Source organism: Protobothrops mucrosquamatus, unplaced genomic scaffold (genome assembly GCF_001527695.2).
Source record: "Protobothrops mucrosquamatus isolate PMUCROS unplaced genomic scaffold, P.Mucros_1.0 scaffold850, whole genome shotgun sequence".
In the NCBI taxonomy this organism is placed as follows: domain Eukaryota; kingdom Metazoa; phylum Chordata; class Lepidosauria; order Squamata; family Viperidae; genus Protobothrops; species Protobothrops mucrosquamatus.
The window spans coordinates 131857-152003 of record NW_015387105.1 but is presented as its reverse complement, the minus strand read 5'-3'; the positions used below and the strand labels follow the sequence as shown (position 1 = coordinate 152003).

At 32.9% G+C, this 20147-nt stretch overlaps 1 protein-coding gene across 1 annotated transcript in view; it reads left to right on the top strand.

Annotated features, from left to right (window-relative positions):
• The window catches only part of RYR2 (ryanodine receptor 2), a 207825-nt gene that overhangs the window by 150535 nt on the left and 37143 nt on the right, over nt 1–20147 (top strand). The window contains exons 75-83 of the mRNA XM_015819028.1: nt 2678–2790; nt 3084–3180; nt 3984–4087; nt 5553–5604; nt 6061–6117; nt 9036–9059; nt 17545–17644; nt 18214–18293; nt 19165–19241. Of these exons, the coding sequence (XP_015674514.1) occupies nt 2678–2790; nt 3084–3180; nt 3984–4087; nt 5553–5604; nt 6061–6117; nt 9036–9059; nt 17545–17644; nt 18214–18293; nt 19165–19241 (704 nt within the window). The remainder of the gene's footprint in view (nt 1–2677; nt 2791–3083; nt 3181–3983; nt 4088–5552; nt 5605–6060; nt 6118–9035; nt 9060–17544; nt 17645–18213; nt 18294–19164; nt 19242–20147) is intronic.

Here is a 20147-nt window from a genome sequence, read left to right as displayed (position 1 = left end):
GCTTTAAGTTATAAAGTTTGTTTTACTATAAAGAACACTCAAACTTTTCATATATCCTTCCAGGATGAATCATGTAGGCATGCTATAATTTTGTTCTATGTTCAGAGTAAATATTTATTTATTCAATTTCTATAGCTGCACATTAAATTAGTCAATGGCATTTTCTACTATGCAGTACATAGTATGTATTTAGTATGTAGTGACATTAATAATGGAAAAAAATCTACTACAAAGGAACAGAATTAGTACAATTGTTACTTTTATAGCAATATGGTCATGCTTTATAGAAATGACACTCTACTTGCATGGACAACAAAGCAAAACAAAGAATGAAGACAACTAATTTAATACAGAAATAGTAACAGTAACATAGAAATGGGCAACCAATAACTCAGTCTGTAATGCATTCTATTGATCATTTTGCCACTCACCATCTCAAGAATCCTATGTCATCTCTATATGGAAAATTAAATGCTCATCCTGGTTATTTCAGAAGACAGTCAAACTGAAGTGCTGTGAGCATAATTCAGAAATATCTGAGATAATCTTGCAATCACTTCATCTATTCTTTTAATAAACTTGTAAAACAGATTATTCTACCTATTTTTGGATTTTTATCCTGCTGTTTTGTTGGCACATTCAGGGTGGCTTACAGAAAAAAGGCAAAATATAACATGTAACAAACATTCTAAAAATAAAATCAATATCAATTAAAAAATCACAGTTAAAAGCTTGGGGGAAAATAGGCAGTTTTCTCATTTTCCTAAATAATGGGAGAGTGAAGACCAAGTATACTTCTGTGGGGTCCTCGGTGCTCTCTGAGGTTCATGGTTTTCTTACAGACATTTCATTATCAAACTAGGTAACATCATCAATGGTAATTAGCACTGATGATGATACCAAGTTTGGTAATGCAAGAAAACCACCAAGTTCAGAGAGCACCAAGGAACTGACAGTTCAACTCTGAGCTGCAAATATTCTCTTGCAAATGAAAGTAAATATACGTGTCCCAGGATAATGTTATAGGATCCAATCTGAGTCAGTTACCAGGACCAAAAATGTATTCTTCCAAGCTTTTGGGCTCATGCTGGAACCCATAATCAGGAAACTTCTCTATCTCCAGAATGTGTGCACTGGGCTGTTCTACATGCTGCATTTGTATGGTTCCTGGTTGGGTGTAGCTTTTAGCTGTTAATTGGGTGTTGATGGCTGGCCAATAAGTGGTTAATTGTCATTTCCTTGTGCCTTCGCATCTTCGGCCCCTAAGTACCTGATTTACCTGATTTATGCATAGAACAGACCAGTGCACAGTTTCTGGAGAGAGAGAAGTTTCCTGATGATGGATCCAGCACAAGCCTGAAAGCTTGGAAGAATAAATCTTTGGTCCCAGTGATCGACTCAGAATGGATCTTGCAAATATTCCCTTCTATCAGCAAGTATACTTCCTTGGGAAGTGCATTCCACAACCTGAGAGCCACAAAAAAGAAGGAAATTTGTTTTCCAAATGAGCAATACAGGTAGTTTTCACTTAATGACTGCAATTGGGACTATTGTTAAGTTATGTGATCATTAAATGAAACATCAGGTGATTATGTCTGACTTAACAACATCAATTCTGCTATAATCATTAAGCAAATCACTTGCAGCTGTTAAGCATGATGTTACATGACTGCGACTTGCAAATTTCTGCTGGTTACCTCATTGACTTCATTTGGTGGCAACTGGCTAGGAAGGTTGCAAATGGTGATCATGTGACCATGGGATGCTATGATGATCGTAAGATTGGATACTAGTTGGATAAATCCACTTTTTCAGCACTATCAAAAGTTTGAGTAATTGCTGAATGAGACATGAATGAATTAATTGATGACTACCTGCATATAGAAACAAAATATTTTTTTTCTAATTTCTTTACCTACAATAAATGAATCAGAAAATGTAGAACAAAACAGAACATTCTTTTAGGTATGTAGATTAATCTTTGTGACTTTAGCCCTGTTTTCACATGTATACTCATGTAAACTTACAATTTCCAAAAGCTGAATTTAAAAGCAAATTATTGCTGTGGTATTGTTTGATTAAAACTTCCCAGTGGAAGTTAATATTAACTTTGTCAATAGTTTGACAAAGATTGACTACAGTTTTAAAATATTGTACTCTTAGTTTGCAGCTTATACAATATTTGATTATACCCAAATCATATAAATGCTTGTTTTCTCTATTATTAAAGTTACTAGAGCAAAAGATAATAATTAAAATGGTTCTCGACCAATATATTTAGGAGTTTATGCTGGATTTCGGCTAACTTGATTTAGTTCTAATATTTCTAAAATTTCATTTTTAGCAGCAAAATCCTATGCATATTAACTAAAAAGTTAAAATAAAATTTATTTATTTTATTTATTTGTTTTTTATCCTGCCTCTATTATTGTTTATAAATATCTTAAGGTGACGAACATACCTAATACTTCTTCCTCTTCCTGCTTTTCCCACAACAATCCTGTGAGATGGATTGGATTAAGTGACTATTTAATTCAGTTTCATTCACATTAATTCACATTCAGTTTAATGGGATTTACTCCCTAGTAAAGGGTGTGAAATGGCAGCCTTATACCTTTAAAATAAATAAGCATCTATTAAGTGATTTCTGATTTTCATTTTTTTTTTTGTTCTATAGGTTGAGCATCCTCAAAGGTCAAAAAAGGCAGTATGGCATAAACTCTTGTCCAAACAGAGAAAAAGAGCTGTGGTGGCTTGCTTCAGAATGGCGCCACTATATAATCTTCCACGGTATGTGCGATCTGTACAGAGACGAGAAAAACAACAAAATCACAGTGTAAAGTTCAGTAGCATTAATAGCTTTAGAAAAAAGAAATGTCAGAAGGATATAGCAGTACTGTCAATTCTGTCTTTAGCATGAAGGTCTGTTCACTGGGACTTTATTTCTTCTTCCTATAAATTAGCTAAGAAATATATGCTGCTTCTGTATTCAGTGATACATATTTTATATAGTAAATATTTTGAATATTCAATAAGTGGGCATACATTTAAAAATACATATATTTTGTTGACTTTTTTTTAAGGCACCGAGCTGTCAATCTTTTTCTTCAGGGATATGAAAAGTCCTGGGTGGAAACAGAAGACCATTATTTTGAAGATACGTTGATAGAAGACTTAGCAGTATGTTAGAATTGATTCAACTGGTTATTTGTTTTGAATTGTATTGTAGTATGCAATCTGGTCAAATTCAGCCATTAGTAAACTATAGAATTTGCTTGTTATTTTGGTAATGCCACGGTTTTTAATTTTATCAAAAAACGAAACAAAACCAAAAATAAAAAAAGTTCAAAAATAGTGGGAGATACTACAGTTTATATGTCCTGCTTCTTGTAGACTTCAAGAAATCCTTTTAAGGCTACCTTGGATATCTTGAATTTTGTGCATTGAGATGCATAAACTGTAAATATATATGCTATTTTTGTTCCTTTTCAGCACTACAGTTGTTACTCTAACATTACATTTGCCAGTATAATTATAGAAGTGAGTTCTAACATTGATGATTATATCATTTGAGTTTCAAAATGATATATATTTCTGATTTATTATCCGCCTATTTCTGATTTGTTTTACCTTGACAAATGTTCTTTTTTCTATCTTGTGTATGCATTAATTTACAAGATGTAAATAAAAGTATATTTAAAAATATATTGTATGCTTAATATGTATTTTGAGCCTCAAAGTATGGTATAGCATTTTGCAAGGTATGCAAACCTATGAAAAATTGAGTTTTTCGCAATGATTCAAGAAATGTAATTCAAGTCAGTTTACATTTAAATATCTAAAAATCAAATTCTCAAGCATCCCTAATGTAAATTTGTTTGGAAATAAGTTTGATGGCTCTCAGTATGATGTCCAAATATATCTACATCTGAGATGTCAAATATTTTCTTTTCATGTTCTTATTCTTCTGTTTCTTGCTGCAGAAACCTGGAGCAGAACCAACAGAAGAAGATGAATGTATTAAGCGAGTTGATCCTTTGCATCAACTTATTTTACTATTCAGTCGAACAGCTTTAACTGAAAAATGGTGAGACAAAAAAGAGAAGATATTAATGATTCTTTGTAGAGTGCTTTATTTTCACATCTAGATACAAAATACTTCTTGTCCCTAGAAAAAGTAATGTGGAGTTAAATATCAAAGTACTATTGGGTTGATTCATGAAATTTGCGCCAATTTTGTATTCAGGTATATCTACAAACGTCTCATCAATAAATGACAGAAAACCATTATACTTTATACAAATTTAATTAGCAAATAAGATTGAGCAAATAAGATTATTTCCTTATTGGTTAGGGTACAGAAGAAATTACATGATTTATATTTCTCTGTTGTGTTATTAGAAAAAACAGAATCCAAAACAGCATACCATATATACTTTTGTATAAGCCTTTCATGGATAAGCTGACCCTTGAACTTTTAACTAAAATATCATGAAAAGTGTTCCACCTGTGGATAAGTCAACTTGCATTTTTCATGTTATTTTGGTTAAAAATTCAAAAATCTACTTATTTGGGGACGGGCTTATATGTGAGTATAAATAGGAAAAAGGAGTCCTTTAAAAAGTATTACAGTATATATTCATAGATAAACCCAACTATAGATAAGCCAATTTTTGGGTGCATTTTAGCACCTAAAATTTTCAGTTTATCCACTATTATATATGGCAGGGATTCCCAATCGTGGACCGGTACTGGGCCGTGGCATGCCAGCAACCGGTCCGTACAAACAAGCAAATCCCCATCCACGGGATGCAGGCAGCATACAAAACCACGCACTCTCCAGTTCGTGGAAAAACCTCTCTCCATGGAACCTGTTCCCGGGGCCCAAAAGGTTGAGGACCTCTGATATATGGTATCACTATTATTGCAGCTTAGTTTGTTTATAGCTAATTTGAAATATAATGTTTATTATTATATATAATATTAAAAACTGAACTAAAAGGTCAAAAGTTTGAAGTGAAAATAAAAAAAATTGAAACTATTAAGCTTGAAAACATATAGATGTGAGTCTCGGATATATTCATATTCAAAACACTAAAACACAGATCACCGAGACTGAAGAATTTATTTAGAAACTTAGCTTTCGTCAGTGTCTGCTGACATCGTCAGAATTCTAGTCAGGATTGAGAATCACATTCTTAAGAACATAAAACATAAAACATAAACATAAACACAAATACAAACACATACGTACGTATTTATGTTTCATGTTTCATGTTTATGTTTGTTGGAGGAGTTCTTGATTTTAATATCAGCATAGATTTTTGATGTCATTTTCTTTAGTGTTCCTCCTTCAATTTATCTTTCACTACATATGATCCACCAAGATTTCTGTAGATATGGCAAAACTCTAGACTAACTGCTCTTGCAATAGCCATACTTTCCCCTTCATTAGTCTATCATGCTTTCTTACGTATGTAACTTTAACTCTAGATACAGAACAGCTCAAATGATAATTGTAACCTCCTGTTTTTTTCTTTTCTATACTACAGTAAATTGGACGAAGATTACTTGTATATGGCATATGCTGATATTATGGCAAAGGTAATTCCCCCCCCCCCGAATCCATAAGTTTGTTTTTTGTCACTTGTATCATCATTCCTTGACTTGAAATACAAACCTTGATACTTTCTAATCAAATGAACATTACAAATTCCCTTCTTCTTCACTGACTCACTTATTAATCTGATTCCTCCTGTCCATCATTTCTTGGCTGTAAGATGACCAAGATGCACCAGCGGTCTTGGGGGTGCAGTTTTCCCATGGCATTAAAAACGGTTAGATTCTATGTAATTGTTGGGAATTGACTACATAACTTTGATAGCTGACCCCAATAATGGAGCAAACCCAGCAAAGTTTCCTGTCAACAGTCCCCTAATGTTATGCAAGATATGCAATTTATGTCTCTGCTTTATTTTATCTTAATAAGAGCCAGAAATAATCTTGAAACCAAACATATTTTAATTAAAAAAACATTTGTGAACACAGTGTTTTTTTCAGAGTTGCCATGATGAAGAAGATAACAATGATGGTGAAGAGGAAGTGAAGAGCTTTGAAGTAAGATTAATATTGTCTATTTTAATCTTTTATTTTATTCATTATTCCATAGTGTCCCTTGTAGTAGCATTTGTAGTTCATGCTTTTCAATATGTAAACACGTAATTCTGATAACAGATTTTATCTGACTGATAAAATATTATTTTAAAAAATACTAAAAATCTGACCACATTAAAATCCAAAGTTAAAGTATTTTACATTACTTCTATAACAACTGAGAAAGTTTTGATGAAGAATCTCCAAAGTCTTGTTTGAAACTCTTAGACAAATACTTGGCTATGGATTTTGTTCACCAAATATACTTAAGTAGTTTACTGCTAGGTTTTAAAGTATATTATACTCAGTATAGAAAAGATTTTATAGGCAAGACCAACTTAAACAATAGTGTTAAGAGACCTGTGCCAGTGAACCATTATTATGAGATTCTGGTTAGATATTTATGAGAAGTTTTGCTATGTTTTGCATCATTTAAAAGTGTTAAATTAGGAGTTCCCTCCTGTATAGTTTATTACAGTCTTTACCTGTTTTTAGAAAGATATTCAGGTAGTCCTTGACTTACAACCATTCATTCAGCAACCATTTCAAGGTACAATGGCACTGAAAAAAGTGACTTATGGCTGGTCCTTGCACATACAACCATTGCAGTCATATGATCAAAATTCAGGCACTTGGCAACTGGCATGTATCTACAATGGTTGCAGTGTCCTGAGATCATGTGGTAGCATTTTGCGACTTTCCCAGCTTGGCTTCTAACAAGGAAGGTTAATAGGGGAAGTATGGTCCACTTAGCAATTGCAATGATTCACTTAACAACCATGGCAAAAAAGTCATAAAATTGGATACGACTCACTTGGCAGTGGGATACTTAGCAACAGAAATTCTGGTCCCAACTGTGGCAGCAAGTTAAAGATTATCTGTAAATGAAGATAGCCAGATCTGGAATCTCAATTTCTAAATAATTGTATGTAAAATTATCCAACATGTGAATTCTGTCTATCCTCTTATTTTTCCTATCCCCCCCAGCTATCTCACCTTATATATACAACATGCGTTTCTCAGATAAATCAAGATAATAATGCCCACAGGAATGGCTCAAGTTTGCTTTGCTCATGTATTTTGTCCTCTTGGATATGTGCCATGTATCATAAGCCCCTCTATATTCTATTTGAAGCAAAATATTTTTTATTTTACCACTTGTTGGAGTTCTGAGCAAAGTAGCTGATACTGGAAAAAATCAATCTGGGCTATAAACCTGTCTGTCAGAAGAAACTCATCTGTGTATTGAGATCATGAGCTTTGGGTTAGATGAAGAGCTGTTATTATCTTAATGAATTCAGTTACTATAAGACATTACCTTGCACTTATTGATAGGATCAAAGACCTTTTGAGATCACCACTATAAATTTATAAAGCAATCACTCATCATAATTCTGTATTTCTTGCCAGTAGTGAGTGGAAACAATTAGCACTTACTTGCTCTGTGATGATTCAGTTGTTACAATTTTTACATAAGTACACTTAGGACACTTTGTGTCTGTTATTTATTATCCAGTCCCTTATCAAATTAGCAGTGACAATTGATATAGAAAAATCTGAAATTCAGTTGTACGAGGCATCTTTGAATGTATCAACTGACATGGCACAATTATCAGTGTTTCCAATATATCTCCTAGAAATATTGGATTTTTTTAAAACAGAATTTGAACTGTTTCATTTCTAATGACTCTATTGTAAAATGTCTTGTAAAATGTAAGATTATAGAAATGCAACAACAAATAAGATGATGTACTCATTGAAGTTGAAATAGACAATACTTACTTATACTAAATTTAAACTGTTAACAACTTATTAAATTATAAAAGTTAAATTTTGTCCTACATTGAATTTCATATTATGAAAATACTTGTTCATAAAATACTTTATTTTGATTTATAAAGGAACACGGGGATCTCTATAGAACTCAAGTAATAACAATTTAAATCCCTAATTTTATTAATTGAAAAAGTTTAATTGCATACTCAGATGCTTCCCATTTTCTTCTGCAGTCAGTAAGAATTTGTTTCTCTTCGTAATGTTGTAAAGTGTGCTGGAGCAAGCAAAATATTAGTTATAACTGATTAGAGATTTTTATTATTTTAAAGCATTGAGTTTGGTAAGAAAGTTGATTATATGTGTCATTGCGATTATATATACATTTGTTTGTAATGAGAAGAAACGCTTCAGTTTTGCTCTTCCCTCAGTGTAAGTAAAAATAACAGAAAATATAAACCAAATTAAAATTAGCTCTATTCAGAACTCTTCTTTGTCGCTTTGATATTCTCGTCCTTGCTCTTCATCTTTGTCTGCTACCACTAATCACTGTTGTCTACGTGGGAAGTACATATCTTTTGTTGTTTGTTTTCATTTGCCACTGTATTTCCATCTTGTAAATTATTATAAACCTTGATAAAGACATGTATATTTTCAAAGTATTCTTATTAATAAAAAGTATTCATATAATTAGAATTTACAAATGAATCTGAGAGTTATCAAGTAAAAGTTATGGAATTTGTTCAGCTGAAAACTCTTGAAACTATTTTAAATATCAGGTTCTTTTAAAAACTAAGAGGATGTATAAAATATATCTTGGGATGTGACTGTTAAATCTATACTAGGACAGTCCTGGTTTCTATAAGAAATATCTTGTGGGGAGAGAGAGAATGTATTAAACAATTGAATGTTAAATAAAGCCCTATAGGTTGAAACTTTTCTGTTTTTTGCATTTAAATTTTAAGTTGTTACAAAATATATGGGGATCCAAGCAATCGTTCTTCAAGAACTACAATTTGAACTGTGCATTTAGTTGATCAGCTATCGTTAGAGTACTTTGGACAGTTTTCTTATTGCTATTTCACTTCTTATCCTCACCTTTCCTTAAGGTCACAGGATCCCAACGCAGCAAGGTAAAATAATGTGTTGTGTGCTTATGTGGGACTAATTTTGTGACATGTAGTTTTATTAGACTCAACATCTTGGACAAGTTTTCTTAAACAGCCTTGATACTTTAAAGTCTTTGCAGTTCCCAAAACAGAATATTTTTTAATTAAATGATCAATTTTCCACCTGAATTCCTAATGTTGGAATTAGAATCTTAATTTTTATTTTTAGGTCAATCATTACACAGTATGATGAATGAAGTTTTTTTATTTATGCTCAATAAATGCTAGACGATTGATAAACTGATGTTAATATAATTTCAATGATTATAGTGAAAGTTGAACAGTAATTAAAGATATTTCTTATTTCCTATCTTAATGTCTATGGAGATTCTCAGTCATCCAGGTCATGGTTGTCCCAAAGTGCTTTTTCAAAAGACAACTGGACTTTGTTTTTCCTTGAAGATGTTTTGCTTCTCATCCAAGAAGCTTCTTCAGTTCTGACTGAATAGGTAAATGGGTGTGGAACCTTCTTGAAACTGCTGAAAGGACAACATAGTCCTTTGCACAATTCAGGTGACTCTGAGGTCACAGATAAAACTCCAAGTGGCCTCAGTGACTCTCAGAAAGAATGCTAACGACCAGATGATTGCAAGGAATATAAATCCTTCCATGCTCCACCATTAGTCAGAACTGAAGAAGCTTCTTGGATGAGAATTAAGACGATGTCAAGGAAAAACAAAGTCCAGTTGCCTTTTGAAAAAGCACCTTTGGGATTTCAATCTTAATCCATGTAATTTCTTGTTAGAATATTATTTATTTATATAATATGTTCAAGAAAATAATTTGTCCTACATCCCAATAAAGTCTGATATATTTTTATACATAATATATCTTCATGCAAAATCATTACTATATTTTACAATACTAAACGTTAGAACATTTTACAAATACCTGACTTTCCAGTTTTTTATAGGTTATAGATATGGTAAATGCACGAGAAATAAACTCTAGAAAGTTGCTCTATCTAATATTTCCTTAGCCATGACAAACGAGTGGTTAACAATAGAAACAAAGACATAAGATTGCATAAATCTTTAATAAAGATGACATAGATACTTTGAGAAGAAAATAAGCAAGTGATCCTAGAATATGAAAGCAAAACCTGAGTGTGAGTGTGTTTTTAATGTTGCTCGTTGAACTGTCTTTTCTTGGCTAGCAGCAAAAAACATTTAAATATTTAGTCTTTTTAATTTTTTCCCCATTTATAAGATCATTCCATGAGTACTTATAACAACTAATGTAGGAATGAGCAGTTTTTGTCAATGACTAAGAGATAATGGTGGGGTGTTAGTATAGGAATCTACTAATTTGTGGCAAAGAAAACAAATCACATTTTTCCTCACGATTCTCATGATATTTTAACAAATAATAACACATAATATTGTGGATTGAAATTCCTGCCCAATTTAAAACAATCAAAAATCTTCTTTAAGAGAGATTCTATGGATGAAACAGATGAAGGACACAATGGGAAATCACAGGAGACTTGCAACAGAAGATGTGTGGATCCCCATTATAGTCCTGTGAATGTGGTTGAATTATTGTTTGGCAAAACCCTCTTCTGGAATATTCAAGATTTTCCTCAAAATATTCAATATGAAGACATGCTTAGCATTAGAAAATAATTCCAGTTAATTCTATAGATGTATAAACATTATTGAAATCAAGCTGAATTTTTGCTAGGTTTCTCTCCTAACATGCTGCCATGGATGGATGTTACAGAGCCATTAGAGGAATCTTACAGAGTTTTTTTTGTTTGTGAATTGCTGTTTTCCATATTTTTTGACCTTTCATCTAGATAAGAGATATAAGAAGCCAGTCCTGTATGCCTGCTGTCATTCTTCAGCATTCTTCTTATGGGTCATCTTTTCATTTCTTTCTCCAACAACGACACCACAAGTACAAAACCAAGGCATTTAATTAAATTGGGCAGAATGAAACTATTTATATTTTTGAGGTTGCAGTCTTACTTGCACCTGGGAGAACGTTCCATGAACATGTAGTATTGCACTGCAAATGTCATAAACATACCAAGAGGTATGTTTTACATGCAAATTAAGTTTCAAATAATAGATTTTTATGTTGTTGAATCAATGAAATAAGTATGTATTTGCATTAAACTATTGCATACAGTTTTCCAAATTATTGTCTCCCTCCCAGTGGATTTTGAATGTATATAGAAAAATTAACAAAGGGCTTTGACATTTCTGGAAATGTTACAGTTTTATTTGGGGCATGGTTATGTATTTCCTAATTTAAAAGATGAATTGGTTCTTTATAACACTCTACAGGCATTCATTTCCTTTTCTTTCTAGTAATAACATATGTATTTCAATTTAGGTGATGATTTGATATGGAGCCTATTTTCCAGACAGAAGATACATATTTAAACGTTTTAAATTTGATACAGCAGTTAAATGTACCAGACTAGGAGCTAGGAGACTGAATTCTAGTCCTACCTGAGGCACAAAGCTATCTGGGTCAGTTTGGGCCATTCTGTCTCAGCTGTAGAAAGAAGGCAATGACAAAGCCACTTCCAAAAATGTTGCTAAGAAAATTGCAGGAACTTGCCTACAGTCAAAGGCACACATACATACAGACACAACTTATAAGAAAGGTTTCTTGTAGCTGGGCTTCTAGGAAACCTCTGAAAGCCAGAATAATCACTACATAGAAAAAAAGAAAAGTTATAACTTCTGTAGAAACTTTTTTAAAAAAAAATCCATGATAAATTATATAGAAGAAAACAAGATTTAATAGTACTGATTAAGAGGTGATCATTGACTGGTTGACTGCCATGAAGTTAGTCTCAACTTTTAGTTGATCACATAGATTGATTTTCTCCAGGTGTTCTGAACTTGGTCCTTCAGGTTTTCCAATGATGCAGCTGGTGGAACTTAATTGAAACCATCTATCTTGTATGTCGGCCTCTTCTCTTTCCTTCCACTCTTCCCAGCAGTATAGATATCTTCAGAGAGCTAAAGCTTGGCATAATGTGTATAAAGTATGATAGTTTTAGTATGGTCATTTGTGTCTGACATGAGAACTCTGGGTTGCTTTCTTCAGTGCTCATTGGTTTGTTTTCTTGGCTGTCCATGTTATTCTCATGGTATTCCCTTCTCCAATAGAGTTCAAGAGCATTAATACTCTTTCTGTTTTGCTTCTTCAAAGTACAGCTTTCCCTCCATAGAATGCCTACATGAGTTTGATCTTTGATACATCCTGTCTTCAGAATATCACTTTCAAAGCCTCTATGATTGCTCTGCTAAGTGCAGATCTATAGCATATACCTTGACTGCTGGTTCATTTACTGTTGCTAATTAATCCTAATTAATCCTAAAGGCAGAAACTATCCACCACTTCAGTATCATCATTACTACTTCTAAATTCTAGTTCTGGTTCCTGTACTTTTTGTCCTTAGTCTGGTCTTCTTTATATTTAATTTTAGTTCCATTTTTTTTTTACTTTAATTAATAGTGCTTGCAGTTCATTTGCTTTTCAGTAATCTGAATAGTACTACAGCATGCTGGTTATTGACATTTAACTTCTCCAAATTTTAAAATTTCATTCTTTTTTTCATTTTTCTATGTACATTCTGAGCACATTTCACAACTTAACATAATCAACACAGAGTGAAAAGCCTTGCATATCAATAAACACATCCTAACTTTTTTATCAGTATTCTTTGGCTTTCTCAATTATCCAGTGTATACCAGTAATAATGTCTTTTCTTCCTTGGTCTTTTCTAAAGCCAACTTGAGCACCTGTCACCTCCCTTTCCAAGTAGGTCTGTAATTTGTTTTGGATGATATTAAGCATTATTTTGCTAGCTCTGAAATTAAAAATATTGTACAATAATTTGTATACTGTTAAGTCTGTTTTCTTTTATGTTGGTAGATTGACCTCTTCCAATCTGTTGGCCACTGTATAGTGTTGCTTGGCAGAGTTCTATATATATATTCCATCAATTCCTGTGGCCTTTCCTCTTGTTAATGACCTAATCTATCTATCTTCATCTTTTAATATTAGAGGTAAGTAGGGAATATCTTAAGTCATCTTAGATATTGACTTCTCTGTCCTACGGAATTTCAATATACTCCTTCGATCGTTATTTGATCTTACTTGAAGCAGTTAGTATTTATTAACCTCTTTTTGCATGTCAGTCTGAGGTTGGTATCTCTTTCTGAGATCAGAGCTCAGAAAGATTTTCCTTGTTTTTCCATGTCTGTTTCTATCTATGTTTTTACAGATATTGTTATAATATTGCTTCTTGTCTATTCTAACAGCACTCTGAAATCGTTTGTTAAGTTCCTTCCTTAGAGCTTCATCTTTCTTCACTTCTGTTTCTATTCTCTTCTTGGCAGCTTATAAGAAGATCCAATATGCTTTCATCTGTTCCTTGGTCTTTGATTTTTCCCCCTTTTCATATTCATCCTTAACAAATTCTTTGATTTCATTCCACAGTTCCTCTGGTTCCCAATCAGAGTGTTCATATTCTCAACATACAGTCTTGGCTCATCTCTTCTAGGAATATCTTCACCATCAGCCTCCTGCAGCAGGACTTCCAAGGAGGAGATGATCAGAGTAAAAAAAAAAATACTGTTGAAACTATACTTTATTAATCTCTGAATATGTTTTTCATGTCTCTTTTCCATATTGTTTTGTGTACATTCATGTTTTTGTTCATATAATGAAATCTGACATTTTGGAGCATCTGAGAGGATATAACTTGCCACCCTCCCATTTGAAATGAATATTATTCCCAGTAATGTATCATGTATTCAATACATAGTATATCAAAACTCGGCTTTATTGCTTACTCATTCCATCTTATTTCAGTGCTCTCATTAGCAACAAAGTCATGAACTAGAATTTAAATTTTCTTTATCACACTTCATCTTCACCATGTTCTTTCTTTCTCCTCTGCCTCACTATCTGCCCTTCCTTATATTGTGCAATACCTCAAGTTTGATTTCCCAAAGATGTTTTGGCGTATGTAGAAGCTTGAGTGGAGCCAAGCTGGTTTAAGGTCTTGTAGCTGTTACCTTTGCTCTACAGAGCACACAAAGAAAAAACATTCTTAATAACAGTTTCTCCCCAATGGTGTGTGATCTGGTCACAATTAAAATGACATTTAGGCTAAAACAAAAATGAAAAATTACATAACAGTGACTATAAAATCAATATGCATCACAATACATTTATAAATGTAACCGTAAAATTAATACAAATGCAAGTATGACATCCTACATCTACATACAAACTGACGTTCTGATAAGATTTTATTCCACATTTTCCTTTGTATGTTTAAAATGAGCCCTCTCCAAACTCTAGAGGTAAATAAGTTAATCTTAAACAGTATAATTTTTAAAAATAAACCTTGAATTCTTGGGATGAATAAAGAATATTGTATCAACTGTGTCTACAGTAACAATTATTGACTAAAATCAGAATTAATTGAAGAATTAATCCAAAGCACTGCAGAGTTCTAATGTGTGTCTGTGTGTGTTTGTGTGTCTGTGTGTGATTAGAGACTAGTGATTGAGGCCGCTTGGGATATACTTTCTGCTTTGCCCTCTATTTCATAGATTTACAGCTTGTACCGAGTATTGTGGTATTTTTGGCTCTAGCTTTATTGATCCTCAGAATTCCTCAGTCAAAACCACCCATAGTAATTTGTAGCCTCTATGGAGCAGTTGTTAGCCACCTCTTATCAGCAAAGTCAAGGTGCAGAATAATCATTTCAGCCAGATTATCCTGGCGCTTTTTCTGATAACTAAGTTCGTTTTTGCCTTAGTCAACATTTATTGCCTGATATGCTAAGCACTGAATGTGACACTCCACATCTTTGTGGAATAAGTGGTCATAACTGTTGAGTCATTATAAAACTACCCATTTATCTAGATATAATTTGTATAGTGTTTTACAATTGAATTTTGATTATAAGAAATGTTAAGTTTAATGTAGTAAGGCTTGCAGCAGAAGAAATACCAGAAAGTATATACACATGCGTATATCACCTGTGCTTGTCCTTTGTCACTATATTTCTGTGTTTCCAGTCTGACCTTTCTCCTCTGTGTGTGTCTATGTATTTGTGTTGGTACGTGTTTATATGTTTCTCATATTATAGACAGTTGGAGATTGTGCTGTGTAAGATGCAGTATATAGATATTTTTTATTATTTATTTATTGCCTTACATCTTATATTTATCAGCAAGATTATTCAGGGTAGATCCAGACTAAATATGGAATTCTGCTCCTGAGGGCATCCCATTCATGTAAGGAGAGATGAATTTTTTTGAATATGGCTCCTTTTTCTTTTCATCTCCCCATGTTCCTGATAAGCTATCCCAAATGATAGGCTAGCTTGTTAAGATCGCTACTCTCTTACTGCATTCAGAGAATTTTCTAGATCAGAGCTTTTTTCCACAAAATGAAGCACTGGCTTGGATTAGGATCAAAATAATGCCCTTCCCTTCCTTTCCCTGCCTCTCCCCCATCCCGCTTCCCACTTCCCCCTTCCTTTGAATCAATCATAGCACCCTGTATTTCTTCTGTAATGATTTATAGTATCTTTATGGCAAACATTGTTGAAATGATGTAAAGCCCGTCATGGTTACTGCTGTTCTAGCACAACAATGGCCGAGTAATACTCAATAAGCTATAAATCACCAGAAGAGAAATGATCTCTGTCTTGGATGCTTAATTCTTCCAATTTCATCATTTCTTCAGTTCTATTCACCTCAAATAAGAAGAGAAAGATTTAAAGCTAAGGCTTTCCAAAAAAATCCCCATAGATAAGTGAAATTTTCAATTACATGGAAAGAAAAGAGTTTTGGAGGCTCTAAAAAGATGAAATGCACGAAGATCTTTTAATACCATTGAAGTAACATTGCAACTTCATTGAAATAATGTTTTAGTTATGTTTTGACATGCTTCTTTACAAAAATATTTTACAAGAAGAGATTTTAACAAGAAGACAAAATTTTTGAATAATCATAGCAGAAAATCAGCATCAATGCTTTGTTCCTATCTATTTTTTGTTCGCTTTTAAAACATGCAATGATGCTCAGACATAGATATCCTCAATAGTAGCTTGAGGAGTGAAAATACATAATGCATTTTGCTCTTACATTCTGATTAAAAAAACCATTTATGCTTCAGAATAAGTTTCTGGATAAAAATATGATTGATTTGCAACCTAGTCACCAATATATTTACTTGGAATAAAAATCTATTTAACTGATTAATTTAATTTAATTATTCATAGATAAATGAATATAGGAACTTCTGCTTGTTAGATTAGGGGCTACCTCTCATTCACTAAAAACATTCCTTTCTTGTCCTTCGTGTTTAGGTTTTCAGGAATGGATAGCCACAGGTCCTCATTGATTAAATTTCTTCCACATACTTGTATGAGTTCTTTACATTAGATCAGTGTATCTCAAACTTGGGAACTTTAAGATGTGGGGACTTCAACTTCCAAAATTCTCCAGCTAGCCCTGGCTGGAAAATTCTGGGAGTTGAAGTCCACATATCTTAAAATTGCCAAATTTAAGGAACACTACATTAGATAGAATGTTTATGGCACCCAAACTACCTATGCAATTGCTTCAGTTTGCACATAATTTGGCCACTCTTTTTTCAGATTTGATATTTCTTGAGTGTCATGCTGTTGACTTAGATTTGGTCTTATGGGGTTCTATGCAACTTTTATTATAATTTTAATTTTTCTGGCAGTTCACTATTATACTAAAGTTAAGGGTCAGCTAGAATCAATTATATCTTGATATTTAGCATAGCAATTCATTGGAATTCTGAATAGTAATCTAAAATATTTTAAGCGCTCATTGTTTACTAGCTAATTTTTAGTTAGAATTACAAAATATAAAAGTGAAATATAAAATGTGAAAGTTACACAATCTGACCTTTACATGTTCTATAAATCTGCATTTTATTAAATAGGTCCTGATGTAATGCTTCAGTCATAAAGTTTGTTGTTTAAGAATCATGAGCTGGCTATATTAAACAATTCCTATGTTATATCATAGCATGTTGCTTTGCTGAATCGCAACACTTTCAATCTGTCACTTCTGATCATGATGGCTGAGGTTATCCAAATTGCAGTTCAGCAACATCTACTGGGCCACAAAGTTCCCTGAATATTCTCCTTCAGATAATATGAACAGGTCAAGCCCAAGTAGCATGCAGGCTTTTGAGAAAAAGAATATATATGAACCATAAATTCTGTGTTGATTAAAGTCTACACTGAAAAATCTACTCTAAAGCCTATTTTGTCAGATGTATGGTAAAAATGATGTTTGATATTATATCACCATGTCTATTGTTTTCAATTTTAAGTTGCCATAAGAGCCCTCCGGTATGAAAAATTACATAGCAAAGATATTAGGAAAAGCCCTCAACTTAAATGGTTGGGATTTTTATTCAGGAAAAAGAAATGGAAAAGCAAAAGCTCCTGTACCAGCAAGCAAGACTCCATGATCGGGGGGCTGCAGAAATGGTCCTGCAGACAATTAGTGCCAGCAAAGGTAAGTTAACCTTATTTATTTTCTCCCGAGGACTTTTCTGCTGATTTAACATTTCCCAGTGGAGAATTTCACTGAAATGTACATAAAACGGTTATGGAAAGACAGTTATGTTAGGACTGCAACAAAGTGAGAAAGAGATAGATGATAGATGTTGTGTATAGCACTAAGGCTGCTGAAATGTTTACTCAGTTGCTGCTCATAAGCATAAAATGAACATATTGCTGGAATTATTGAAATGAATGCTAGCACTAGTTTGACCCTAATGATTCAGTCCAGAGCTTCCCATCCGCATGCATGCATGGTTGGACAGACTGAGCAGAAAATACTAAGTTGGAAAATAGATTTTTTAAATTTGTATCTGATGGATGAATACAGAGGATACTGAAAGAAAGAAAAATTTAGAAAGCTATTTGTAATATACATACATATAGATATACCTTTATACACTCAAATGCACATATTTTAAATGTTGGAATTGTTTTATAAGAGAGAAAGTAGCTGTATATGTATATGTACTGTATATGTATAGGCGTACGTATGTATAAATAAAATAAATATTTGCTTTGCAGGTGAAATGGGACCAATGGTTGCAGCCACCCTCAAACTTGGGATTGCTGTCTTGAATGGAGGAAATTCAACTGTTCAGCAGGTAATCTTTCTGACATTTAAAGTGAATTACTTCTTTTCAGTGACAAGAATTTTTGGATCTTCATAATGCATATTTTGCTGATGATTGAAGTTGATTAATTCAATAGTGGCTGGTCTCTTTCTAAGGAATCAGAATATTAGCTTTTAAAAAGATTTCTTGTCTTCCTTTATGCTAAAATAGATATTGATCAGAAAATGTCCTTTTCAGTTATGATGCTGTAATTCTGGAATACCATCTCCAGAAAATTCTATCTGGCACCATTTTTTTTTTGCCAGATACCTTTTTACATTAATCTTGGAGCCTACACTTCTTTTTTAAAAACCTCAAGGCCTTAGGTTCAGTTTTTTAGTATGTGTTGTTTTGCTGAGATTATACTGTATTTTTAAAATTGAATTGTATGCTTCTATTGTTATTACAGTGGTAGTTATTGTATCGTGGATTATTAAATGACCTCAGGGCATCACTGTTATTGCTGCTGCTACCTCTAAAAGTGCTACACTTGCCAACCTGTTGAGGTTGTTGATCACAAGTCAATCAAAGTTTGCCTGTGGATACAAACATGTAAGGGCACAAAGCTTTCAATCTGATTGGACCAATTTGCATCTAACTTTAAACAATCAATATTAATGCCAGGGATGGAGGAAAGAAGATGAAGAAGGTAGCAAGAAGCAATTGTGGCATTAGCAAAATTGAAGGAGAAAGCAGAAAGGATGTAGAGAGAGACCTAGAGCCTCTTACTTGCCTCCTTAAGAACTGGCAATATTACTGTCTACAACTGTGGATTAAATTCTGAGGATGTTATGTCAAGAAGCAAAAAAAAAAAAAAGAGATCCACTTTGTATCTATATTTATACCAAATGTTTTATTCTAGAAAATGCTTGACTATCTCAAGGACAAAAAAGACGTAGGCTTCTTTCAGAGCCTTGCTGGTCTTATGCAGTCTTGCAGGTAAGAGAAAAAATAGTACATTTTCAAATCCTATATTATATATCATCATGAGTTGCCCAGAGCAAGTAAGGAATGGAAAAGCATAGAAAGCTTTATAATGAAAAAATGAATGAATGAATGAGCAAACAATTGAATAAATATTTTAATACAGACTGATTTTCCTGGGTATGTTGTCTTGCAATGAGTAGGTTTGAATGCGTAGGGAAATCCTTCTATTAGTTTGAAAAGTAAAGCAAAAAAAAAGTGAACAAGCTACAGTACAAAGAGTTGACAAAGAGTAATATGCCCAATGACTTTCAAAATCACCGAATATCAATATGGTTCAATGATTTTTTTAAACACAGGCTTGTCTTATTTTGTAAGATGTAATATTCTGACGGATGGAATTAGTGTTGGAATGTAGATGCCAAAATATTGGCTGAGGAGTAATTTCCCCAATGCAGTCTAGGTTAAAAGATTTTTTTTTCTTTTCAACTTCTCAGAAACACTTTTATGCATATTATGCAAAGTATTTATTACTTTAATTTCCTATAGCACACTCATTTCTTTAATTTTTATGCTAAACAGTCCAAAGATTGGGATGGGGACGTAGAGATTTCACACTAAATTTTCTCTAAATGTATTTATTTATTTAAAAAAATTAGATAACCTCCAAATTTGAAAAATATGACTTACAAAAACAACAGCCAACAATTAAAAAAACCCATCAATCAACAATACATTCAATAATAGATGTATATTCCCATTGTTAGGTGAAGATTTTTTTTTATAATTGTGTCTAGCTAGTTTATTGCTATGATATTGCAGTTAGACTATTATACTTTGCACTCAGTGGCACATCACATGGGTAGTTATAACTGTACAATTGAAGCTGCCCTTTTATGTGTTTACTTATAGAGGGTCAGT